The 23,833-nt window shown below is 37.2% G+C and overlaps 1 protein-coding gene across 3 annotated transcripts in view; it reads left to right on the forward strand.

Annotated features, from left to right (window-relative positions):
* The first annotated feature begins 1,017 nt into the window (after positions 1-1,017).
* The window catches only part of musk (muscle, skeletal, receptor tyrosine kinase), a 28,552-nt gene continuing 5,736 nt past the window's right edge, over positions 1,018-23,833 (forward strand). Inside the window, exons 1-15 of one of the 3 annotated variants that reach the window (XM_040053262.1) lie at positions 1,018-1,317; positions 5,939-6,065; positions 6,523-6,674; positions 6,828-6,955; positions 7,258-7,399; positions 7,485-7,609; positions 10,488-10,647; positions 11,174-11,183; positions 12,920-13,183; positions 15,769-15,962; positions 17,630-17,653; positions 17,810-17,898; positions 22,162-22,336; positions 22,552-22,735; positions 22,832-23,026. In XM_040053262.1, coding sequence (XP_039909196.1) covers positions 1,203-1,317; positions 5,939-6,065; positions 6,523-6,674; positions 6,828-6,955; positions 7,258-7,399; positions 7,485-7,609; positions 10,488-10,647; positions 11,174-11,183; positions 12,920-13,183; positions 15,769-15,962; positions 17,630-17,653; positions 17,810-17,898; positions 22,162-22,336; positions 22,552-22,735; positions 22,832-23,026 — 2,084 coding nt within the window. In that variant the 5' untranslated portion in view covers positions 1,018-1,202. Of the gene's footprint in view, positions 1,318-5,938; positions 6,066-6,522; positions 6,675-6,827; positions 6,956-7,257; positions 7,400-7,484; positions 7,610-10,487; positions 10,648-11,173; positions 11,184-12,919; positions 13,184-15,768; positions 15,963-17,629; positions 17,654-17,809; positions 17,899-22,161; positions 22,337-22,548; positions 22,736-22,831; positions 23,027-23,833 lie in introns of all 3 variants that reach the window. The other 2 variants (XM_040053259.1, XM_040053260.1) reach the window with 2 other exon arrangements.

A 23,833-nucleotide genomic window follows, 5' to 3' on the forward strand; every position in this document is an offset into this window, starting at 1 on the left:
CTATATAATAGGCTAATGTACTCTTTGAAATAGCAAAGGGTGAATGGAGCTAGACAATCAACAGATGTGAATTATTTCATCAGACGCAACGTTTACATGGACTGTAAGTTAAGGAATTCTCATATTATAGGCTTTTTCTAATTAGTCAAAAAAGCCCATAGGAACAGAATAATAAAACAAAACAAAACAAGAAGGTCACAAACAAGCAATCCTTTGTATTTTACATTTAATTTAATCCGCTTTATTTATTAATTTTTTGAAACAAACCTCCCTGTGACATCCATTAGGTCAACAGTTAAACCTACACAGATGACAGACTGAAGCTAACTGTGTGTGCTGATGGAGTACAATAGTAGAGTGTATCTGAAGCAGAATGGATAAGGAGCAAATGAACTGAAATGCCATTCCTTTCCCAAAATAAAACAGGACGTACAGGCTGGCAGGCAACAGGTGGGCACAAAGGCTTCCTTCTGGAGTGTGTGTGTGTGTGTGTCAATATATAACAGTAAATGCATGTTAAGTAATGTGCTAAAATAAGCCTGTCTATATATTTTTAAAAATACGTATTTGTAAATTTCTTTATATATTAATATTAATGACTTAGCATTAATATTAAAGAGGATACATCTGCAGATAAAATATACCTTATTTTTCTTTTGATGGTTGACATGAGCTGACTTTAGTGGCTTTTTGGCTATTTTACTTGTGTATTTAAGGATCACACCTCTGACCAGATTTACATGGAGCCATTGGTGCATGAGAAAAAGGATAGTATGCCAATATAAAGTAATTTGCACTGCATATAAAAAATGTAGAAGTTTCAGAATTTCTGTGTCTTTATGTATGCCCATACTGACCAAAACCTGTACCTAGTGTCTTATATGAATATGATAAATAAACACTGTTTGTTGATGACTTTAAATGTAGTTAACACACCAGCACTGGAGCCTGTGGAGCTTAGAGCAGAACTACACAACCTGAGTGACTGTACATGAGGACAGCAAGCAGCTGCCGCCGTCAGTTACAAAGTTAAAAGACACACGCGCGCACACACAGATACATACGCAGAGTGATTGAGCTGGTTCTTGCTGAGCGCAGAGCTCATGGCTGTCCCTGGCTAAGACACACGCAGATGCACATAGGAGAGAAACACAACAAGAACATCTCTATATGTACTGGGGGAATCTCACCATAGTCTCATTATGTATCTGCTAGATAATGGTCTGACCAATAATTCTAGAGCAAGGATGACGACTGTGGAACACATTTTGGTCTTTCTGCTGATTTTGATCCCTTCATGTTACAACATGCAGACAGGTAAGTGAGACTCCTGCACCAGAGGTCCTTCAAGCATGTCTTTTTAAAGTTTTCTAAAGTGTCTTATTACACTGACGTGGTGAATAATTAGAAGAACATGAAGTTTGAATTAATTATGCATGAAAGCTGCAATGTGCTTGCCAAGTTACAACAGCAATCCTAATAAATGTCACGAAATGTAAACAGAAGAACAAAACGAAAAAAAAAAGGATAAACCTTTTAAGACCGTGCCTTTGGATGGGTGCACATGTGTAAGTGAATATAATGTGCAGAAGACAAAGAGAAAGCAGTCTGAGTTTTTCCTGGCACATGTAATCACCTGTTTCCCACTGCACATCCTGCAGGGAAAAGGAGAAGGTGTTTATAGGTCAACATAGTGTAAATGTGATTAAATCTACATCCTTCCTACACTTTGGGATATCCTCTCTGAAGCATATGGTAGAGGTGGTGGGGAACTAGCTATTCCTGCTTCTTCTTCACCACATCTCAGCCCGATTGGGACACCTCCTGCTGAGCCACACTGGGAGGAAACAGCAAACCTGGGCTTGTTGTTGAACCAATAAGGTCAGCTTCAGGGTCATGAGATGCAAGATGGAGATGAAGTCATCGATAATACACTACTACACATTGGAAATTATTTAATGACTACACACATAAAGCTATACATGCTACAAATCGTCTCATAGAAACAGGTACAGATGCAGTTTCTCTTTGCCTGGTTGGCTATTGTAACAGTCAAGCTACACGGTGGACTGACATGGTGTAGGGTTAGGTTTGACTGTAGGTTTTTCCTGTGGAAGTCATTGATCAGAAGGTTGAATTGATGTGCATAGCTTCTTCCACGTCATTGCAGATCAACTACAGTCAAATAAGAAAAGAAAAGTATTTCTTGAAGATTTGATTTAAACAATATCTATAACACATTAACATCTTAAACTATTCCACTGGATTTACAATAAGTCTTGAGTCACTCCTCATTTTTTTCTTTTGCTTCCAAGGACCCAGACTTTCTTGTACGTTTTAAAGCGGTCTAAAACAAGTTCTCCAAGCTTTCTGAAGGTCTTTCAAATTTTCTCTTTGGACACTGGCTTCTATTTTCTCTTATATACTGTATTTCTGGGATGTTTGTACACATTTCAATAGATCACTGAACCTATTTCCTAAATATAAAGCTAAATATAAAGAAATAAAGGGTGACTCAAGACTTTTGCACAAAAGCGTAAAATATATTTGAGTTTAAACATCTGTGAAAATTAAATGATCATGGGTGCACTTTTTAAGATCAAGTGACGAGTTTGGCTTGACCACAGTATAACAAACTGTGATGAATATGTAAATGAATATTTAGCAACTTTGGACAGACAAGTGCTATAAAAGTGTTATTATCTTATTACTATTGGTTGTTTTATTTTGTGTTTTTTCAGGCACTGATTAATTGACCAAAGCCAATATGGCTGGCACAGAAATATTGACTTTCATGTCATGCTACGGGTGATCTGTCTTTATTTTCCTGTGTTTGGTTTAATTTGAAATGACTGCAAACCAACTGTGGTGACACATTGCAGCATTGCCTCACAGTAGAAGGTAACTGGTTTGAGTCTCCTGGTCAGCTGGGGCCTTTCTACGTGGAGTTTATATGTTGTGTCTGTTACTGACAGTCGAAAAGTTTACTTGATAGTTGGTGGTTGCACAGGTAGCCAGTCTAGGCTTTTTAGTAGCAGAAATCTACACATTGGATTATGGTTTCAATCTGCATCTGTCAAGTTAACAAAATTAGACTTTCGATATGTACACCTTCAGACTCAATGTATAATTGTTAAGTAATTAACTGTCTATTCTCAGAATCAAGATCACTTATGGATTCAAAAGCAGCCTGATTAGTTAAAGAGGCTTTTTAATGTTGCTCAACATGCCTGTGTAACTGAACTAGTATAAACAATGGAAGAATCCTTTGCAGACATCTGAGCACCAGATACACCATGAGAACAATGCTATTTTTTTTGTTTTGTTCTCATTTGTCCAAAGTAAAAGTCAAAAGCTTCTATCTGGTCTGCACAACAGCATTGACGTATGCCTGGTTGTGTGTGTGTGTGTGTGTGTGTGTGTGTGTGTGTGTGTGTGTGTGTGTGCGTGTGCGTGTGAGAGAAAGAGGATAGTATTTACAATTTATCTCTGAGCATGGAAAAAACCCGGAGGCTAAACTTTTATTCAAGGCAAACTCCAAAGGAACCAAAGGTTATGAGTTACAGGCTGTATGAAAAAAGCACATTTTATGGGATAAAGATTAGGAAAAGATACATTTTACCAGGACATTTCTTGAATTACACACACATTTCTAAAGTGCTGCACACTAGCATAAACAAGCTGGTTGCTACTTCTTCAGCCAATCAAGATCAGCATTAACACAGCAACACTAAAAATAATAAAGGAACTTGCTGTTAGTTTGTATAGGTTTGTAATGCCTATAGCAAAGGCCAGAAGTGATCACTGTAAGTGGCCTTCTCTATTGCAGGCCTTGACAGCCTTGAGTCATTTCTGGTGTCCAAAAAACATTCAGAGATTTTGGAAAAACAAAATCCTCTGCCGGGGTCAGATCCGCAGAGGTTCTCGTTTGCTTTAAGTGGTGAGTCATTTGGCTTCAGTCTTCAGATGTTACCCATCTGTTCAGACATAATATTGGCAATGGAAAGACATTGCAGACAGAAACAAACAGTCTTCTCCAAATTTGCTGCAACTTTAATACAACATAATACTTGAAAAAAATAAAAAAAATTAAAGTTCTTAAGAGGAAGTGTTTCCTGATATTCAGCCTAGTCCTTAATCCACAACAAGGGTAACAGCAGTTCAACATGTGGTTAATTTCCTTTAATGAGATGGAAAGTTATTTCACCACAGAATTAATTAGGATTTGTTCTCTTGGGACAATGAATGTCCACACAAATTGACAAGACAATACATAGAATAGTTCATTGATACTGAGTTCATAGACCTCCATCTTACTTTGACTTTAGCTACAAATATATCATTTTTCTAAAGACCAAGACTTTTTCAGTACATGAGTATGCTTTATAATAGGTTTTGTTTTCATCAGTCAGTAGGAAGTCACAGCAGCAGTGACCTTGAATTGAGGGTGGGGATGTGGCTGCTTCTCCCAGCTATGTTATTGTGAAATCTTGGTTTCACCAAAGACAAAACAAGCACAATGTCCTGTAAGCCCTAATCCTATCATTGCTTCTTCTTTCTTCTTCTTCTTCTTCTCTTTCCTCTGCTCTCTCCTTTCATCCCTCCGCTGGTTTATATTTTTCCTCTTTCTCTTCTTAGTTCGTGCAAAGTTTAAAGCAACCCTAACTCTCTGATCTGAATCCTGTGTTTCCATCTCCTTACTTCTCTTTGTCTTTTAAAAGTATGCTTTTTGTATCTTTCTTTTAAACCCACTACCAACTCTCTACTTCTCAATATAATAACCTAGAGCAACAAAACAATGTTGAAAATACAAGCTCAAAATTCCTGCAACTCCCTGTCCGTTATTAAGACGGAGTAGCCAAATAAATATTGATCACATCTTTAGTCTGGATGGATTTACATCACAAGAGATGTGTAATATTTTGCATAGAGTTTGTACACACAATTGGTGACTTATTCACCCTAGTTTTGACAAAGACCATGTGCTGAAATCAGATAGTGGAGAACATTGGGTGCTGTGGGGATAAAGGCTTTCCTTGAATGTTAAATTTCTCTGTTGTCTTTGCTTTAACCTCACCCGACTAACAGCAACCCTCTAAACACTAGATAAAGTTCAGCTTCTATACTGGTCTCTCCTTTTGTGCTATCCTCCCTTCCTCGTCTTAATCCTCCAAAACTAACCAAATCCTAAATGTTAATTCTGACAATAAACATGCTTCTTCTTTTTCTTTCATTATCTCAAGGTCAAATTCTTCTGCTTACTCAGGTCAAAGCTGTGACAAAGCACAAAACCTCTGACCCTGTCTCATTAGTCAGCAGTGTTAGCTGGATCCTCACTGACTAAAACAGATGACTCAGTCCAACAGAGGAATGCCAAGAATGTCAAATAATTTAGCTAAAAAGATGCAACTGTTGAGACCTCCTTATCACTTATTATAATGTGCTTGAATCATTATATTGCATGCTGAAATAAATGTAAAAACAGAAAAGAAAAGTGTACAGACTGTGAAATGTCCAATATCTATTTTTGTCTATCAACAGGGCTCCTTATAAAATATGAAAGCTTTTGTAATAGTATTTTAGATTTCTAGACATAGTTTACTTATACGGTATCTAATGACTAACTAATAACTGCCAATATAATTCTAAAATTGCAGTCACCTATAAATGAAAAAATAATTAATTCAAGTTTTGTAGCTTCTGCACCCAAAATCACAGCAAATACAATCTAGTATCCTTACAGTTCTTCATTCAGGTTTTAAGGGTAATAACATATAACCAATAAACATTTAACAGTGTATTATGTAGTATAAAACATAATTCAGCGCACTATGTTTATGTATTAACTCAAACACAAACTGCTGCAACTACAACAATAAATAACTTACATATATAAAGAAAAATCTTGATTTTTTTCCTTTGGATCTTTTTTTCGTAGCACCTCGTATCATCACATTATTAGAGACAGTGGACGTTCTACTGGATCACAATGCCACCTTCATCTGTGAGGTGGAGTCACACCCCCCTGCTGAGATCACCTGGACCAAAAATAATCACCAAATTATGTAAGTTTACAGCTTTATTTAAGTTCACTGTTGTAGTTTAATTAAGAAATTTGCTATGATAGTTTATATATGAGCTAAATGCAACATCATCTCTTCAATCCTCTGTCACCATGATGATAATTCCTTTGCTGTGATCTTAAAGCCATTAAATAATGCCTGTGTGTGTGTATGTGTGTGTATGTGTGTGTGCATATATGTTTAATCTTACAGCTTATTTTTCACTAATGAACTGCAATGCATATTATCCTTGACACGGTGCTTGCACTGATTAATCTTAAATATACGTTTCTATCTATATTTATATATCCATCCTTTTTTCCCCCCTGTTTTTTATTTATTTAATTTTGATCCAGTTTAGAGTTGGGTTGGGGCTGTAGTCTAACCCAGGAGTATTACATATAGAACATATATCCAGTGATCACTTCTTTGCTTTGCACTGTCCTTTTTGTCCCATTAGGTACTATGACACACGGTACCTTACCAAGGAAAAGGGTCAGATGTTAATCATCCCACATGTAAGAGAGTCAGACAATGGGGAGTATTGTTGCCTTGCCAGTAATGGCATTGGAGAACCTGCCAAGAGCTGTGGAGCGCTTCAGCTAAAGATGAGTATGTTTACTTTTTTCCAAGGATGTATGACTGGAGTTTGAGCGAATCTGATCATTAGTTCACATTTTTGAAAAAAATAACCTAATACCAAGGCATCATTAAAAGAAACACATTCCAAGCCACTGTTCTATGTCTTGTTGGTCTCGTCACCAGAGCCACAGATCAAAAGGCATCCCACCAATCTAACACTACTGGTAGAATCCAAAGCAGTGTTGCCCTGTGTTACCCTTGGCAACCCTAAACCAGATGTCACGTGGCTCAAAGATGATGAGCTTATCAAGGTACAGTTGCTGCAAGGTTTCTAGGTAAAATACATGCAGTTCACTGACTTATGGAGTTAATAATAACTGTCTGAGAGTACCGTATACTCATGAGTAATTCATTTTTTCACTATTTGACCAGAACTGCAAATAGCTGGATAGTTTTCAGGTTTTCAAAACTGCAAGACATTACTTAAAAAGGAAAGTTATCCATTATGTGTTTTTCAGTTTGCTTTCTTGTGTCTCATAGCCTGTGTTGACAAATAGTTGGTAATAAATAATGCTAATATATCATTTTTTAAAACAAACAATAACTCTTCCAGGTCAATGACCGTGTTACTATTCTCGACTATGGGGCATTGAAAATTCATAACATACAGAAAGAGGATGCAGGACAGTACCGCTGTGTGGCCAGGAATAGCTTTGGTTTGGCCTTTTCAAAGCCTGTCACCATAGAAGTACAAGGTATGTATTTTAATGTAAGCTGTAGCTTGCAGTGAAACCATGTGTGTTTTTTGTCTACGCTAGTGTTGTTTGTGTGTGCCCTCAGCTCCAGCACGAATCTTGCGGGTTCCAAAGGACAAAAGGGTGGCGTATGGCAGCCAGATTTCCCTAGAATGTAATGCCACTGGAAATCCAGTCCCAACCATTACCTGGCTGGAAAACGGGAATACTGTGAGTACTCAACTTGTGTGTGTGTGTTTGTGGGTACCTGTACAGCTGCTGATGCTGATAATTTTATAATGTATACTGATTTTTTAACAAAAAAAAAATTTAATCAAAATATCCAGCCAGCTATACATATCCATTCCTTGGCCTCTGTGTGATCCTACCAGGAATATGCTTGTCTCCCCCACAGTGGTTGCAACAGTGGTTGAATTTGGCTCAAATGTCAGTCACACACTGCCAACATAAGAGAAATTCTAGCACGTAGCTAAAATAGTGACACATTGTCAGCTGCATAGCCGTACATAATGGGAAAGCGGCAACAATAATTGATTAAATGTCCAAGCTGTCATGTAAGAGAGAGTGATGTTATGATTACAATTTGTATTCATTATAACCCCATATCAAAAGCAAATTAATAGTTTATTTTCTGCTGTAGGCATAGATATAGAACTACACAAATAGTTATTGTCTAAATCCAACACATTATCATTACCCACTTTTTTGACTATAGCTAAAGAGATGACAGTTCACTGGGTAAATGCAAATGCTTACAAGGCACTCTTGGAAACAAATCCATTCATTGGTTTCAGTTCTCCAGTAAGAATTATAGTACCCAAGTGGGCTTGCCACTTGGATACTATAATACATTTTAATACTATAATACACTTGGATACTTGGATACATTTTTTTTTCTCTTTTTAGACAAGCTTGCTTGTGTGTAGCTCTGCAAAATAAGAGCGGTTTTATTGATATATGTCCATCTGCTGATGACTGAGTAAATGACACAAAAGTAAAAGGAGTACTGTTTAAAGTTTGCAGCTGGGCCTTATTATCGCTACACTAGCAAAAAAAAAACACAAAACCCCAAAACCAAACAAAAAAAACCCCCTTACACTGGAAAGCTAAAAAAACATGGTACTGCTATATTAAGCAGCTACTTCTGCTACTCCTGTACATAAAACAACGAATGATTTAGTACGAAACTGAACACAAGCTATACTTTAAAGATCAACACTAAATGTGGGTACCTAAGGGTACCCGCAGGTCTGAATATTTTTGTCTTGGCTGTCATAAGCAATATTCTATGGTTATAAAAGCAACTGTCCATTTTACAGTTTGAGTGAACATAAGGATTCCTCCTTGTTTTTGGGTTGTTGTTTTTTTCTTTATCAGAAATGAAATCAGAGACTGCACAAAGTAAAAAATTAACATTTAACTTACAATTTTTGAACATATACTAAAGTAGCTTCCACCTTTTCTTTGAGCTTTGCCCTGAGACCTACTCATACAGGGAAACATTTATTTGTGCAATCCTTGTACATGTAGCAACAAAATAATTAGTCATGAAGCAGAGTGAGCATTAGCAAATATACAAACCAGACCTTACCTGAGATTGTATGCATATATATGTAAAATTACACATTTAACCTTTGCTGTCTTTATCTGTCTCTTTCACGCACACACACACACACGCACACACACACACGCACACGCACACGCACACACACACACACACAGACATTATTTAATGGCTTTGAGATCACAGCAAAGGAATTATCATCATGGTGACAGAGGATTGAAGAGATGATCTTGCATTTAGCTTATAATACACTCTGTTATTAGTGTTAATTGTTTTTTTTGTTTTTTTTAGTGTGAGAGGGGTATTGAAAGATGGGGTTGTTTTTTAAGGTTTTTAAGGGGTCGGCACCTTAAAATGCATGAAATTCAAATTGGAACAATGCAAACTTGAACGTGTATGTGACCACCTTTAAAACAGGGCTTTTTTTCATCAGGCAGCAGACATTTCTTATGCATGCTGTTGCGGTCGACATATACCACATAATGTCTGGGTATTTAATAGTCTTGGGTGCTAGCTACAAAGTGATTACATGCTCTTAATGCCTGTAAATACTATGTGTGGGCATGTGCTGATTAAAATGACTGTGAGAGTTGTTTTTCTGGCAGCTTGGTATGGTCATTAATTTCAGTGGATGGATGGATGGAGCTTGTCCTAAAAGCAGGCGGTGTCAGACGCAGTTTCAAATATAGACATAGCCGCTTAATAGCACCTCTCACATACACGCACATGCTCACACTTTAGAGGTCCTCACATATCATTTATAAATATATAAGTACATACATGAATAATCTAAAAACAACAGATACATTTTATCTGGCTAGATTTACAATGTGTGAACACTTTGGGAATTTCAAATCTGCTAAAATAATACAAGTGGTTATATCGGTGCCAGACACGTACTGAATGCATTTCATTTTATGAGCTTAACACAAGGGCTATAATGATCAGCGTATGAGGAGTTTACACACAATTATTTTTTTTAACTAACCAGTTTTACTCAGACCACTATCAAATATCAAATGAACAAAGTGTCAATAAGAAAAACATCTTGTAGTAATCTGTTATTACTCTTATTATTAGTAGTTTTATATAAAGTCTAGAATCTAATTTAAGATATATAAGAGTCAGAATTTGAATTGTCAAAAAAGTTATAATAGATTCAGTATTTATCAATATTTTATATAAATATTTAATAAAAATATGTAATATTATATATAAATAAACTGTCATGCAGCACCCTGTATTATATAAATTATTGTTAAAATTCACCTCCCATGCAGCAGTTATGAACAGGAAAGCTAGGCAGAGAAAGCAAAACCTGATATTTATGTTTAATTCAGCAGTGGACTCAATTCAGCCTCAAGTGGCCATTCCAGGAAGTGCAGTTATTTTTTCCAGCTCTGTCATTTAAGCTTAGGATGCTCTCACAGAAAGTCTTCATGCATCTCTGCAAATTGCTCATTGCATGTAAATGACTGATTTTTACAACTTTTATCTTTTTGTCTCAATGTCATTTTCCTCCAGATCTTCGGAGCCTCAGTAGAGGAGACATTAGTGGGAGAGGTGATACTCTCTGTTCTTAAGCTGACGGTGACTAAGCCAGCCCTATATACGTGCCTGGCTTCCAACAGACACAATGCTGGAGCCAACACTGTCAAAGCAACTGCAAAAGTCACTATTGCAGGTGGCAAGTTTTGATTTCCAGCTTATACTATGGTGTTACATGTTTCAAATTTGCTGCAGCCTGCTGCTATATTAGAGAAAAAATGTCTGCTTTCTTTTTAGCTTCTATCTCGGTGTTTATTGTTACTGTCAGTACTACCTGCTGTTATGCTAGCTGCCAGTTATATTGGTTGTGCATTGTGTGGTTTCAGCTGTTTGTTACCTACCCCATTTGGTTACTACTCCTCAAACAAAGCCACTCTTTCACACACACACACACACACACACACACACACACACACACACACACACACACACACACACACCTGTTCCCCAAAAAAACACACTGCCCTTCCACCTGGTTGCCCCTCAGTCTCTCCACAGTTAGTGATGACTTGCAGAGAGTAACATCATGGTTGTTTTTCTCATCCTGCTAGGACTATTTTTCATCTATCAACCATTTCTCATCACTCTGTCTCTCATCTTTTTCCCTCTTCTTCTACTTGCTCCTATTCATCCCGTGTACTCTGGATACTGCCACTTCCCAGTAGAGTGGAGGTAAGAGAAAAGATATGTGCCAGATTTGTGTGAAGTTGTCTAAGCTTTGTTTCTTTTGTTACTTCTTTTTGTATATATTACATTTGAATTGATTATAGAAAATGTTTCAGCTCATTTGATCCATGTTGAATCAGAATAATTTCACAGTACATTGCCTGCCACTATTTTTTTTAAAGTAAGCACCATAAAGGTCTCTGTGTTGCTGCTTCTATTCATTTTCCTGAACATGCCCGTATGCCAAGAAGAGAGTGGGTCTCTCAATCACCCATATGGTGTGAGTTGAATTTGAACTGTTCTGAACCTTAACACAGCTGCTGTTGCCACATCTGGACTATGTAACTGTGAAGATGGAGCGAAAGAGGGAGACAAGATGTACATAGAAGGAAGCAGAAAGAAAGAGACTAAAATAGAAATAAAATAAGGAAAATAAAATGTTGGCCTCAGGGTCCTTGATGAAAAATGAAGTACATTAAGGATAGAGGGCTGTAGGTCACAGAAAGGCAGGTTTAATGGCTGCATTTATCTTGATCTGCCCACTTGTGACCACATCTGGACTAGATGCACAGAGATCTGGTGAGGAAGAAAGAGAAAAAAGAAAGAAAGAAAAGAGTGAATTGATAGATTTACAGGGCACCTTTGAGTTTGATAGTTTGGCTTGAACTCTGCTGAAGCACCAACCTCCCCAAGAGGGAACATCTGGAGTCTGTAAGAGAATGCAGACAGGCAGCAGTGATGCTGGAGTGAAGGTTATCAGAGTACATGCTGTCAGAAACACAGCAGTGTGGAGCAGACAGAGATAAATGTGGATCATAGCAATGCTTGAGGACTAACAGATGAGAAAGCATTAAGAAAAGGAGGCAAACAGGGTGAAAGAGGAATACAGGGACTTTGTCCCACAGACATTCATGTTTATGCAAATTAGGTATGACTGAGCTCCAGCAAGGAAGTTGAACAGACAGGATGCAATCTCACTTAAACTTTCTCCAACCTGTTTCATGATCAACATCTGGATGATGTTAAAGAAGATATTTCAAGTGAAGATATTTCTTTTTACTTTTTAGTGGACACTTGCTATAAGCCAAGACAGTAAAAACACACCACTCTCTGTACTTTTAGTATGCAACTCTTACTGGTTTTCTTTTCAATGATTTTGTTAAATTAAAATATGCAAATAACAAATACCCAAATTACACAAAGAAATATTACTAGAAAACGTATGGAATATGGTCAAACTCCAGTTTTTGCTGCATGACTGAATCACACAAGGCATTTTTTCTATTAGAAATAACATGCCATCCCAAATACATATTAATGAATTAAAGTTACTAAAGTTACTTTCGCAAGTCCCTGTTCTTAGTTAGGTTTAGGCTCTTAAATCTGTTTGATGATGTGGTATTCGATGATTAGTAAAGGATCATGGTTATCGTCACTCCCCATAACAGTAGATGTTGAAAAATGGTGATTTGGGAGTCATCTCATTTGTTATAAACCTTTTCATCACATACTGCTAGGAGAGAAGGGGTATCTAAGATATGTAGGAGATTTGAAAAAAGCAAAAATAAATAAATAAATAAAACAGGATAATTTACTCCCCAGGAATTAGTATGGTAGAGATGTGTTAGATAACACGCCTACAATGGAGCTGTATAGAAATAAAAAAAAAAGCATTAGAACTATTTTGTTGTGATTTTGCCTTTAATTTGCCAAATGTTTGTATGTGTGTCTCCTTTAAACAGACTTTATAAGGGGATCGCAGGCTACTGCAGTGCATATCGTGGAGATGTTTGCCGCACAATATTGCACGACAATTTGCTGGTTTTCTTTAACTCGTCCTTCTCAAACCCCGAGGACACGCAGGAGTACTTTCTTCAGAGCTGGTGGGCAGAGGTAGAAGGGCTCAGTGGGGTGTGCAGTCCTGCATTACGCTCATTGCTCTGCCACGCTTCCTTTCCTGACTGCAACCCATCAGGGCTAGGACCTGCACCAAAACCTGTCTGCAGGTAGTATTGTTCTCCGTGGTCTCCCTTTCTCTTTGTCTTTGCACAGTGTAGAAATAAAACTGAACTGGTTGACATAAGTTGTGCACAATATATGGTTATATAGAAGGCCAGGAGTGCTGAAAGAAAAACATAAATAAATATTTGATTAAATGTCTCATTAATTAATTAAAATTGGAAATACATGTATACATAAAAAATCAAATTTAATTATGTAAATATGTCATCAATTGATTAAAATATCAACTCATTTTATTGACAACATATTTAATTATTTTATGGTTCCTGTGTTGCAGGGTATCTTATCTGTAACTGTCACTGAAGCTCAACCATAGGCCCTAATATTTGATGGGTTACCATAGAAAATGAATCTAGACAGATTGATCCCAGATAATGGTGATAATATTAGTTAGGAAGTAGTTAGCTTGATTTGTTTTTGGAAAAAATAGAGACTATCTCTGAAAATGCTCCAATGTTTTCAACCTCCACTGACCCTCTGAGTGAAGGGTAGTAGTGATGGGATTTCCGGCTCTTTTTAAAGAACCGGCTCTTTCGGCTCGGCTCACTAAAAAGAGCCGACTCTTTCGGCTCCGAACCGCCTCTTCAGGTTGTTTTGTTGCTTTAATTAATTTATTATTAACAATAATATAAAATTATGCACAAAAGGAATTACTAATGTAAAAAAAAAAAGTGGTTTTATTTATATAAATATATGCGGTGGCCCCTAGAGACAAAGCACGTACAAACTCCAAAAAGCACGTACAAATTCCAAAACACATTTCTAGCGTTAACTGAACTTTCAAAACAGAGCTACCTAGGTGACTTAAATTACACAATTGAAAGCATATGTGTATTGTTTGTGTATTTATACACAAGCACTCATATATATTCAAATAATAAAAAAAAAAAGTTCATTTACCTGTTATTACCACACACCAAATCCGGTCATTGGTACTTGCTGGCTTGTGTAGCCACTAGGTAACAAAAGCTCAACACTGCGCCCTAGCATCCTGGAGCACTTGTGTTTTGTACGTGTTTTGGAGTTTTTACGCGCTTCTGAGTTTTTACGTGTTTTGGAGTTAGTACGTGCTTTGTCTCTAGGGGTCACTGTAAATATACTTTTATTTATTCACTCCACATAAAATGTAATAAATAAATCATATAATACAAAAACCAACTAGTCACAGTTCAACTTTAAACTATTTAAATTTTCAGCTTTTTCCTTTTAAACAAATTTAAAGTGAAACAACACAAAACACTGCAAACCACAACACAATTAAATATAAATTAAAATATGAAAACAAAAACAAGATGCACATTCTCTGTCATATGGGCCTGCATGAATAAACTTTCTGAATCCTTTATCATCTGCAACTGAAAATAGTTGTGGATGATTACTATACCTTTGTAATGTGACATTGTGGTCCCTGGCTCTCTTTCTCTCTCTGTTCCTCCCGCTCTGTTCCTGTGCTTCTGCGAGTGTAACTACCGCCCCTCCCCCCTCTGCCCAGCACAAAGTACAAGGCTCGCGTGCGGAGTGAAGCGGAAAAAAAGTGCGAGAGAGAGAGAGAGAGAGAGAGAGAGAGAGAGGGTGAGAGAAAGAAAAAAAACCCCACGGCTCGCTATAAGGAGCCGGATCGTGTGGTTCACGTCAAAGACCCGGCTCTAAGAGCCATTTCGTTCGCGACCGACACGTCACTAAAGGGTAGCATAATTCACTTCTAAAGTCTAACAATGCTTGTCTTGTTTTTGGTTTAAATTGGTGTTTTATTTATTTTAAAGCAAATTGGTTAGGCTAACATTAAAATTAAGCTTCATAACTTTATAGTTTTAGTGAACTTTAAAGTCTCATTTTCAGTATATTTTGAATACTCATTATCTCATCTTTATTTCAAGATGTTCAGATGAGTTGGAACAACTTATTTTTAATTTAAAATAAAAATTTTAATATGAGGACACAAGCATTTTCACCAGGATCAGAAACACGTGGACTAGCATAACGGTGACTGATCTCAAGCGAGCTCCAGAAATGATAAATTTTTCTATATTTAATATTTAATCAACTAAATTCTGAACATGAGCTGTCTGTTTTGAAAGTTTTGAAAAAGCCTGCTAGAGTAAAAATAAATTAATTAATAAACTAACATTAACAAGTGATATGCATCTGTTTTTCAGTAAGAGTTATACATACATGCATGATGGTTTTAAGAAAGAGCTGCTTAACAGTCTGTTGATTAAACAGTAATATTTAATTTAATTTAATATACTGCTGTACAGTTCTCAATCACTTTTTTAAAAATCAGTCTGGTCTGTGACCTTTCAAAATAATAATGAGAAAAGAAATTAATGATGGGTTGCAGAACACAAACCGTTTAATTACATCTAAATAATTATTTATGGATTTAATAGCTTGTTTACTTATTTCAAATTCTCATTATTTAATGATGCATAATTAATTAGTATTATTAGTATAAGTATTTATTTATTTCAGTTTGGCACTTTTGGCCCTCCACAGTTTTGGACCCATTCAGATTTATTAAACAAAAGAAAGAATCACTGAATCTGATACACTTTTTCTTCATAAACAGAGAACACTGCCTGGCAGTGAAGGAGCTGTACTGCCATAAGGCTTGGCTGATAATAGAAGGCAGCAGTTCAGTCCAGTCTGGACTCTTCAGCTCTCTCACCGGGTCCCAGGCTCCCGTTTCACTGCTGCCAAAATGTCAGACCTTACCAAGTCTTTACACAGACCCTGATGGTTGTACATATGTTCCTTTTGCAGGTAAGACAACCTGAAGTGAAGTTTAATTAGTTTGTTGAACCACTTTAGTTGTAAGAATTGTTAGTTTGTTAGTTGTAAAATAAGTTGGGCAAAGACTAACATATTTAAGAGCAAACTGACCTTGTGTTCTTTTGCACAAGTCTGTTAAGTTAAAGATTTTTTTGTTTTTGTTTTTTAAAAAGAACATTGACTTCAGCTTTCATTAAACTAAAAAAAAAAAAGTAGCTATGGAAAGTAAATGAAGCATTATGTAAAAGAAAGTTGGCTGGGTACAGCTGTGTGTGCTAAGGGCCAAATAAAGCATGGTCTGCTACACTGCAGGTCATTGATACTGATGAGGTCATTAAGAGGGTTTGTCTGAATTGAGCCAAAATATATAGCTGCAGGTGTGTGTATCTCTGTGTTTGTGTGTTTCAGTGAATCAGTACTGATCTTCTGGTTCAAATGACTTCATAGTAGGGCTGCCACGATTAGTCGACTAGTCACGATTACATCGACTATCAAAATCGTCGACGACTGATTTAATAGTCGACGCGTCGTTTGAAGCTTTGTAAGATCACAAAAGATGCTTGAATAAGTAGTAGGATTTAAGAGTGTAATAACGGACTGAAACAGAAGATGGCAGCACTGCATGTACAAGGATGCCAGCTGCCGTTAAACCCCGAAGAAGAAGAAGAAGTAGCTCTGTCCCAGAATTCATAGCGCAGCCCAGCTCAGTTTCCAACAATGGCGACAGAGAGAGAGAGAGAGAGAGATGAAACTTTATTAATCCCTCGGGTGGGTTCCTCCGGGAAATTCAGTTTCCAGTAGCAAAGCACCGAAGGAAGTTGCATGTTACAGATACATTAAGGGGAATGAGAGTAAGGATATAACAGCTAGTTAGTTTTAATATTACTCTTATTATTCTTTCTGGGTCACAAAATAAACGTTTAACATATTTCCAGGCGAGAATGTAGCTGTGTAAACTTCAAATATCTGCATGGTTTATCAAGACACCACATATTTTCAAAAGCGCTCTGACGTTTTCGGAGACGTCTGTTACCCACTAGCTCGATAGCTAGCCGGGGACAAGGCTCACTAGAGCCCGTGAGAACACCGGACTCCCAGAAAATTGTTTTCAAACCCACCGCCGTCTTTCGCTACTCAGGTTAAACATATATAAGTCACTTAGATAACTTAAAAATGTTATTGTTTGGCTTTTTTTAGTATTTTATTTGTTCCTGAGTAAATCGGTTTGGCTGAGATTAAAGTTATAGTTTTTACACAGCTGAGCAGACAACTGATTATCAGAAGTGTGAGATGCTGGAGAATATACTCCGGTGTCCTGTTATATTTTAGATAGCAAGGAGTTTATTAAACTTCACCGAAACAATCTGCAAATTTCATTAAAATTTAAGAAACTATCACCTTGTCTTTATTTTTAGTTAGCACATACCTTAAACATTTAAAGCTGTAAACTAATGATAGTTATATAAGAGCAGATGTATGCTGGTGCAATAAGCTGTACGATTTACGTCCAATGGATGCATGATCTGATTAGTCGACTAATTGCAAAACTAATCGGTGACTAGTCGACTATCAAAATAATCGTTTGTGGCAGCCCTACTTCATAGTTCCTCTTCTTCTCAATATTTAGATTCATTTTTCTTAATCTTTTCTACATTCAGACATCAAGAAAGATCTAATTACAAGTAAGTACAAAATGTTTTTCAGTACATCACAATGAATTTGTTTCTAGCTGCCATAATTAGTCCAATGCAAAAATGAATTACTCTATTATTTTAAAAAGTAACTGCTACAGTTAACATTGTTATCTTACGGTAAACTGTTCTGTTTGACATCAACAGGAACATGTTACAATGACCGAGGTTATTTCTACCAGGGTAGTGTGAATGTAACCAGGTCTGGGACACCATGTCAACCATGGAACCAACAGGTATTGTTGTCTTTGGGTACATTTGTGTAAACGTTCCTAGAGCTACAAAACTACTTAGATATTTTATAACTAAAGTATAAAACCAGCAAAAGTATGAAATAACCACATGTAATCAAAAAACAGTACACCCTTGAGTGTTTTCAGCTGATTTTAACCAAGAAAAGATGCTTCACTGATATTTTGTGTGTGTGTGTGTTTTAGGTTTTGTGTATGTTCAGTTTTATATTAAAACATTCCTTTCCCTTACTCAGAAGCAGAAAAGCATACAAAAATGCTTACATGTGCAAACACCAGCAAATACAGAGTCACACAAATGTGTTAAACACACACACACACACACACACACTCTTCCTGTAGCCCAAAAGCCCCTTTATGTTTTTATGGCTTTGCTCAGTGAGAGGGTCTGTTTGGGTGAACTGTTACTACTCTCCTGTGCAGTGTGTGTGTGTGTGTGTGTGTGTGTGTGTGTGTGTGTGTGTGTGTGTGTGTGTGTGTGCCAGGTCAGCAGAGAGGGAGGGACTCATTATGTCACATCCTGCCTCTGGAAGCAATTAGCTCTCACACGCATATGTTCCACATGCTCGTCACTAAAACACACGCACACACACACCCACTCCCACTTCAGCATATTGGATTTGCTCACGCACATAAACTCTACTATCTGCTAACTGCGAAAAAGCTTGCTTTCTAATGCAGTTCTCAAATGTTAGTACTTACACTTATGTTTACTACTGAACTGTTGTTGTTTTATTCTTCGTAAACACCCCAAACTATGTGTGCATAAGACCACATGAAGAAAACATATGAATACCACATTTAACCGTGTCTGATGTAAACAAGTAAACATAAACACATAGGTTCGGTTTTGTATTCTACAAGAATTATATTCAGTTCAACCATCTTCACTCTTAAAACCAGTGACATGTTTACTGTTCTCGATACTGGATGACATTGGCCAGAGATGCTTGTGTGTCTGTGTGCATGGATTGGTTTGTGCAGAAATATAGTCACTGTATATTACATGTATTTATGGGAAAGTCAAGACTAGTACCACTATACCACTAAATGTGCAGTTATTTTAGCTTCAGAATGTTAACACCCTTTCTCTGCAAAATTGAAATGTATTTTAATTAAAGGCAGGCACTGGAAAAATTACCAAAAAAAGAAAAAAAATCCTTCTCCAGAATCCTATTGTGGTAAAGGGCTCATTTCATAAAACATTCAACAAACAAGTGTCAACTTGTAATATGAGCTCATCTTCTTTTGTGGTAAATTTCAATGTATGTCAAAAACAGAATCGCCGCATCACGCCTGAGCTTGGTGAGAGTTATGTAGGAATAATAAGATTACCTGCACTGTATGAAGTGTGACCATTTGTGGGGGAAAAATGCAGACAATCCCGTGGAATTGAATGTTGAATACTGAAAGTAAAAAGGTGGCATTGACTGTTTTATTTTTTTTATTTGAACTGTAAGACTTTACAAATACCCTTTAGTTTGCATCCTATCTGCTAATTTGAATTAAAATTAGCTTTGCACTGTTATAGCATAGTTTCAATAACAATGCACACCGTCCTTTCAATTAGAATGTTCTAATCATCTAAGCTCTATGCATGGCACTATGATAAGAACAATAGTCTATTCCACATATATGCTTATCCAGCCTTATTTTTCCTTTTCTAAGATAGTCTTGTTTAAATTCTAGATTCATTCCAGAAGATTTTTTAAATTCTTATCTTTAAGACATTAGGGGAAATGTTAGCTCCTTTACATAGCCATTTACAACAGATTGGACTAGTGTAATTTTTTGTTTAGACATGATATTGTACAAATGAAGAAGCCTGGATTTTCCGAGTGTGTTTTTTAATACCATAATCTTGAATTGTGACCACAGACTCATCAAATTACTCATAAATTTGAGAGGCAGGTCTGAATTGACATCATAAACTTCGTAAGTGTTACCGGAAAACAGAGGGCTTGGCAAGTGGTAAGTGCAGAAGCACTAAAGGGAGCAGGGCTTAGCAAACCAGTGCTGTGTGTTGTCTGCACTAGGACAATAGGATTGAAGCTATAAAGAAGACAGAGTGACATCAGGAAGTTAGGCTTTAGTCCATGCTGCTTCCAGGAAAAGACTGTTACTTTCTGATATAATGTCCTGGCTGAACATAAGTCAGAAGGTGAGCTGTTAAACATGATGGAATCATTTTGATGATTAAGCTGAAGTTCCTGGCCAGCACCAAAGCTTTCATTTCCTCCTTGTAAGCAGCATATACCACCATTATTGGGGTAATGTCTCTTGTAACAATTCTCCCAAGGCAATGTTGATGTGATTGCACAATTTTGAACTCAACAACCATTTTTTTTTTCAGTAGATGTTTTCAGATAGACCTTGGTGCTTGGGGATGTGTACTTTACAAGTTCATAAATTTACTTGCATCTCATTGTCATTTTATTATAGAAAATCAGACAAGATTTGTGTTATATATATAAATATAAAAATAAGAGTGAAATCAGAGGGTGTTAAACTAAGAGTCACACCCAAAGTGTGATACATTATAGGGCAAAGTAGCTGTCCCATAACAAAATGACAGCCACACTGAAGTACAAGACGCAGAGTAAAGAGTTAATAAAAAAAATATAGTCTGGTTACAACAGTATGTATGGTCTGACACATCCTTTGTTTAAAGATTGGAAAGTAAGAATGGTAGGCAACTGACCAAACCACTGAGGTACATATGCCAAAGTCCATCTTTCAAAATAAAAAAATAAATAAAAAAAATGTTGTGAATTATTTTTTTAATCAGTAGCTTTCATTGCCCCAAAGATTGGGGCTTTAGCCTTTAGCCCCACCCCTTTGCTTTGTCTTCTATCTTCCACACATCAGAGAGCATATGCTTTACATAAATATTTTCACAATACAAATGATCCCTAATCAGCTCTATGAGTTTTATAGGAAATGAGCAGAACACTGTAATGCTCCACAACATATGCTATTCTGCTTAGAATGACTTGTGTCTCTCATAAAAATCACATTTCCGTTCAGCACAAACATGTAAACTGTAAATGTACATGATACATGAATGGAGTAACTTTGGTGCCATTTTGTGCTGAGTCATAGAAATACTGCAGACGATGATTCACAACTTTATTGCAGGGGAAAACATTGCTAACGAACTAAACATACTATACAACACTGTCATTCTCATGGTATATATATGACTCGGCGTAAGAATCATCCATAAAATAATAACACAGTGGCCACTAATTAAACATTAAAAAAGGTCGAGTTCTCTGCAGGAAATGCAACTTGATCCACTGCTGGGGATTACTTACCAGCAGAAATCATTTGTTTATGCTCCAAAACCCCCTTTTCTGCTAGAAATCCCCTCTCTCTATGGATCTAGAGTGTTGCAGAATAGTGTTGCAAAATGCAAAATGCCTGCAGGAAGAAGATTGGGGAGGATGGTTGGTTGTATAAAGTGTTACACTTTGACAATGGAGGCTTGCATCCCATTTCCTGCCAAATGTCAGTGTATTATCTTGAAAGGCGATGACAAATGGCCTAACTTGTCATTCTAGTGCGAAGACCTGTTGTTTTAAGCATTCCTGGCACCAGTTAGGAATCAACCCCATGCTGTTGACTTCACACGTTCAGCTACAGCAACATGTGTTGAACCCAACATTTTCAGTTCATGTCTTCATGTCTCTTGGGATAGAGTTGGCCATTGCTCTTTTCATGATTAAAGCTCATGACATACAAGCCCACCAGATGTTCCATATTTAAGTTGGCAGTCTAGATTCCAGGAACAGTCATGCAACCCCTAATGTCCCTCACAATAGCCCATGGTTATGGAGCTGTAACCTTACTACACAGAACAGAACCTGGAAGAAATATTTGGAAGGTCATCTTAGCTTCACTTTTGATTTGAGACTCACAAGTTTTAAAAACTATCCATCCAAATCAATTCTTTCTTTCACAGAAAACTCACTAGAACTGATCCCTCAGCAAAGGTAGATTTCCTCTTTACCCCCTCGGAATACAGGGTCAGCAGCAGAACAGAAAAGAGATCATGCATTACACAGACTCCAGCCCTGTACTCACAGGTTGCAAACCACGTTTATTCACCAATTAATATACTTAACCGTCCTTGTTGCAGTATGTATGTTGGTGATTTTTCTTTTTCTATTTTATTCCTCTTAGTGGGAAAGGCCTGAGAAAGTGTTTCTCTTTTTTTGATCCTTACTACTGTGCTTTATCCTGCAGGTTCCCCACCAGCACCATTTGTCAGTGGATGTCATTCCAGAGTTGAAGAATTCAGGCAATCACTGCAGGAACCCAGGAGGAATCAGTGACAAGCCCTGGTGTTATACCTTAAATCCGAACATACGCTGGGAGTACTGTGCTGTTCCACAGTGTGGGGAAACAAGCATAGCATCAGGTACTGCCCTCTGCATTCAGAACTTTTTTCCCCACTTCACCTGTTTACACTTCCTGTTTTTCTTACACTTGAAACCAACACTTCACCTACAGTAGACTAAAAGCTACCCAGTAGCCAAAACTTTGACTGCACAATCTGGATTTTAGACAACAGAGTTCTAGATTTGTCATTTGTCCAAGTTTAGTGACTTTTCCTATATCTGTGCTTTTAAGTAGTGAAGCCAGAGTCTAGAGACCCTCTCCAGACCCCTCGTTTCCCTCCCGTGACCACAACATCATCTCCAGCTTACTCAATGTCTGTCATCGTCGTTATCCTGACTGCTCTTGCAACTGCAGTATTTCTTGCCATTATCATTCTTGGCTGCCGCAGATGGAAGAAGCAACTGAGGAATCGGAAGAGGTAAAAGAAAGATGATAAAGATGGAATATGTTTCTTTATCTAGTGTCTGTTTTTATCCTTGTAATGCTCACGCTTATATTTATTTATTTTTATTAGAAGAGTAATAGAGACCCCGATGTTGAACGCCCTTCCATCAGAGCTATTGCTCGATCGACTCCACCCTAACCCCATGTACCAGCGCGTTCCTCTGCTGCTGAACTCAAAACTGTTGGCCCTTGAGTATCCCCGAAATAATATTCAATACGTCCGAGATATCGGGGAAGGAGCCTTTGGACGAGTTTTCCAAGCCAGGTGAGAAAGAAGAGAGAACTGGGGAAAGACAGCATGGACAAAAGAAGAGATGAACAAATATGATAAAAAGAGAGATTAAGGGGAAGCAAGAGTATTTCTCATCAAATGGTTAGAGATCTAAAAGGATGTTTTCTTCCAGCGCAGCACTGCTTTTGCACACTAATATTTAATATTGCCATGTCATAATCATAATTGCATCCAGGGACTAAGCTGATGATGCTGATATGTCTAAGGCAGAGGGAAAGGGCAAGGGAATGAGACAGGACTGAGAAGGATGACATGGCTAAACAAGGTCACTGGTCATTTTGAGAACTGCTGCGTCATTCACAAAGTCACAAGGCAAGCTGTTACAGGTGTCACTTTCACTGCACCCAGAGCCTGTTTACAGCATGACATGAATGTTGCAAACCTATCTCTTTAATCACACTCAATACCAGAGCTGGGTCATATTTCTAAAAAGTCATAAATCGGTCATGAGCATGAATCTAATTTTTTTAGGCTTGATAGATAGCAGAAGTTTGTAGCGCTCGTTATCAGTCAGAATGTTGTAATATTGGTGTAATCTGCTTAAATTCATTATGACATACAGTGGCATGACTCCATGAAGCAAACATATAGCAGAGCCACTGAACCTATCAAACGTCTTTGACAGTTTTTTGTAGTTTACTAAAATAACCCACATCCAATTATTTGTTGGTTGTATTTTACAAGGTTTACTGAATACAGGATTTCACAATCACAGCTATCTATAATTGTTTGCTGTCACACCCAAGAATTCAGGACAGCAGAAGTAAATCAGTTTAGATC

Source organism: Simochromis diagramma, unplaced genomic scaffold (assembly GCF_900408965.1).
Source record: "Simochromis diagramma unplaced genomic scaffold, fSimDia1.1 OVJJ01000596.1, whole genome shotgun sequence".
Classification (NCBI taxonomy): domain Eukaryota; kingdom Metazoa; phylum Chordata; class Actinopteri; order Cichliformes; family Cichlidae; genus Simochromis; species Simochromis diagramma.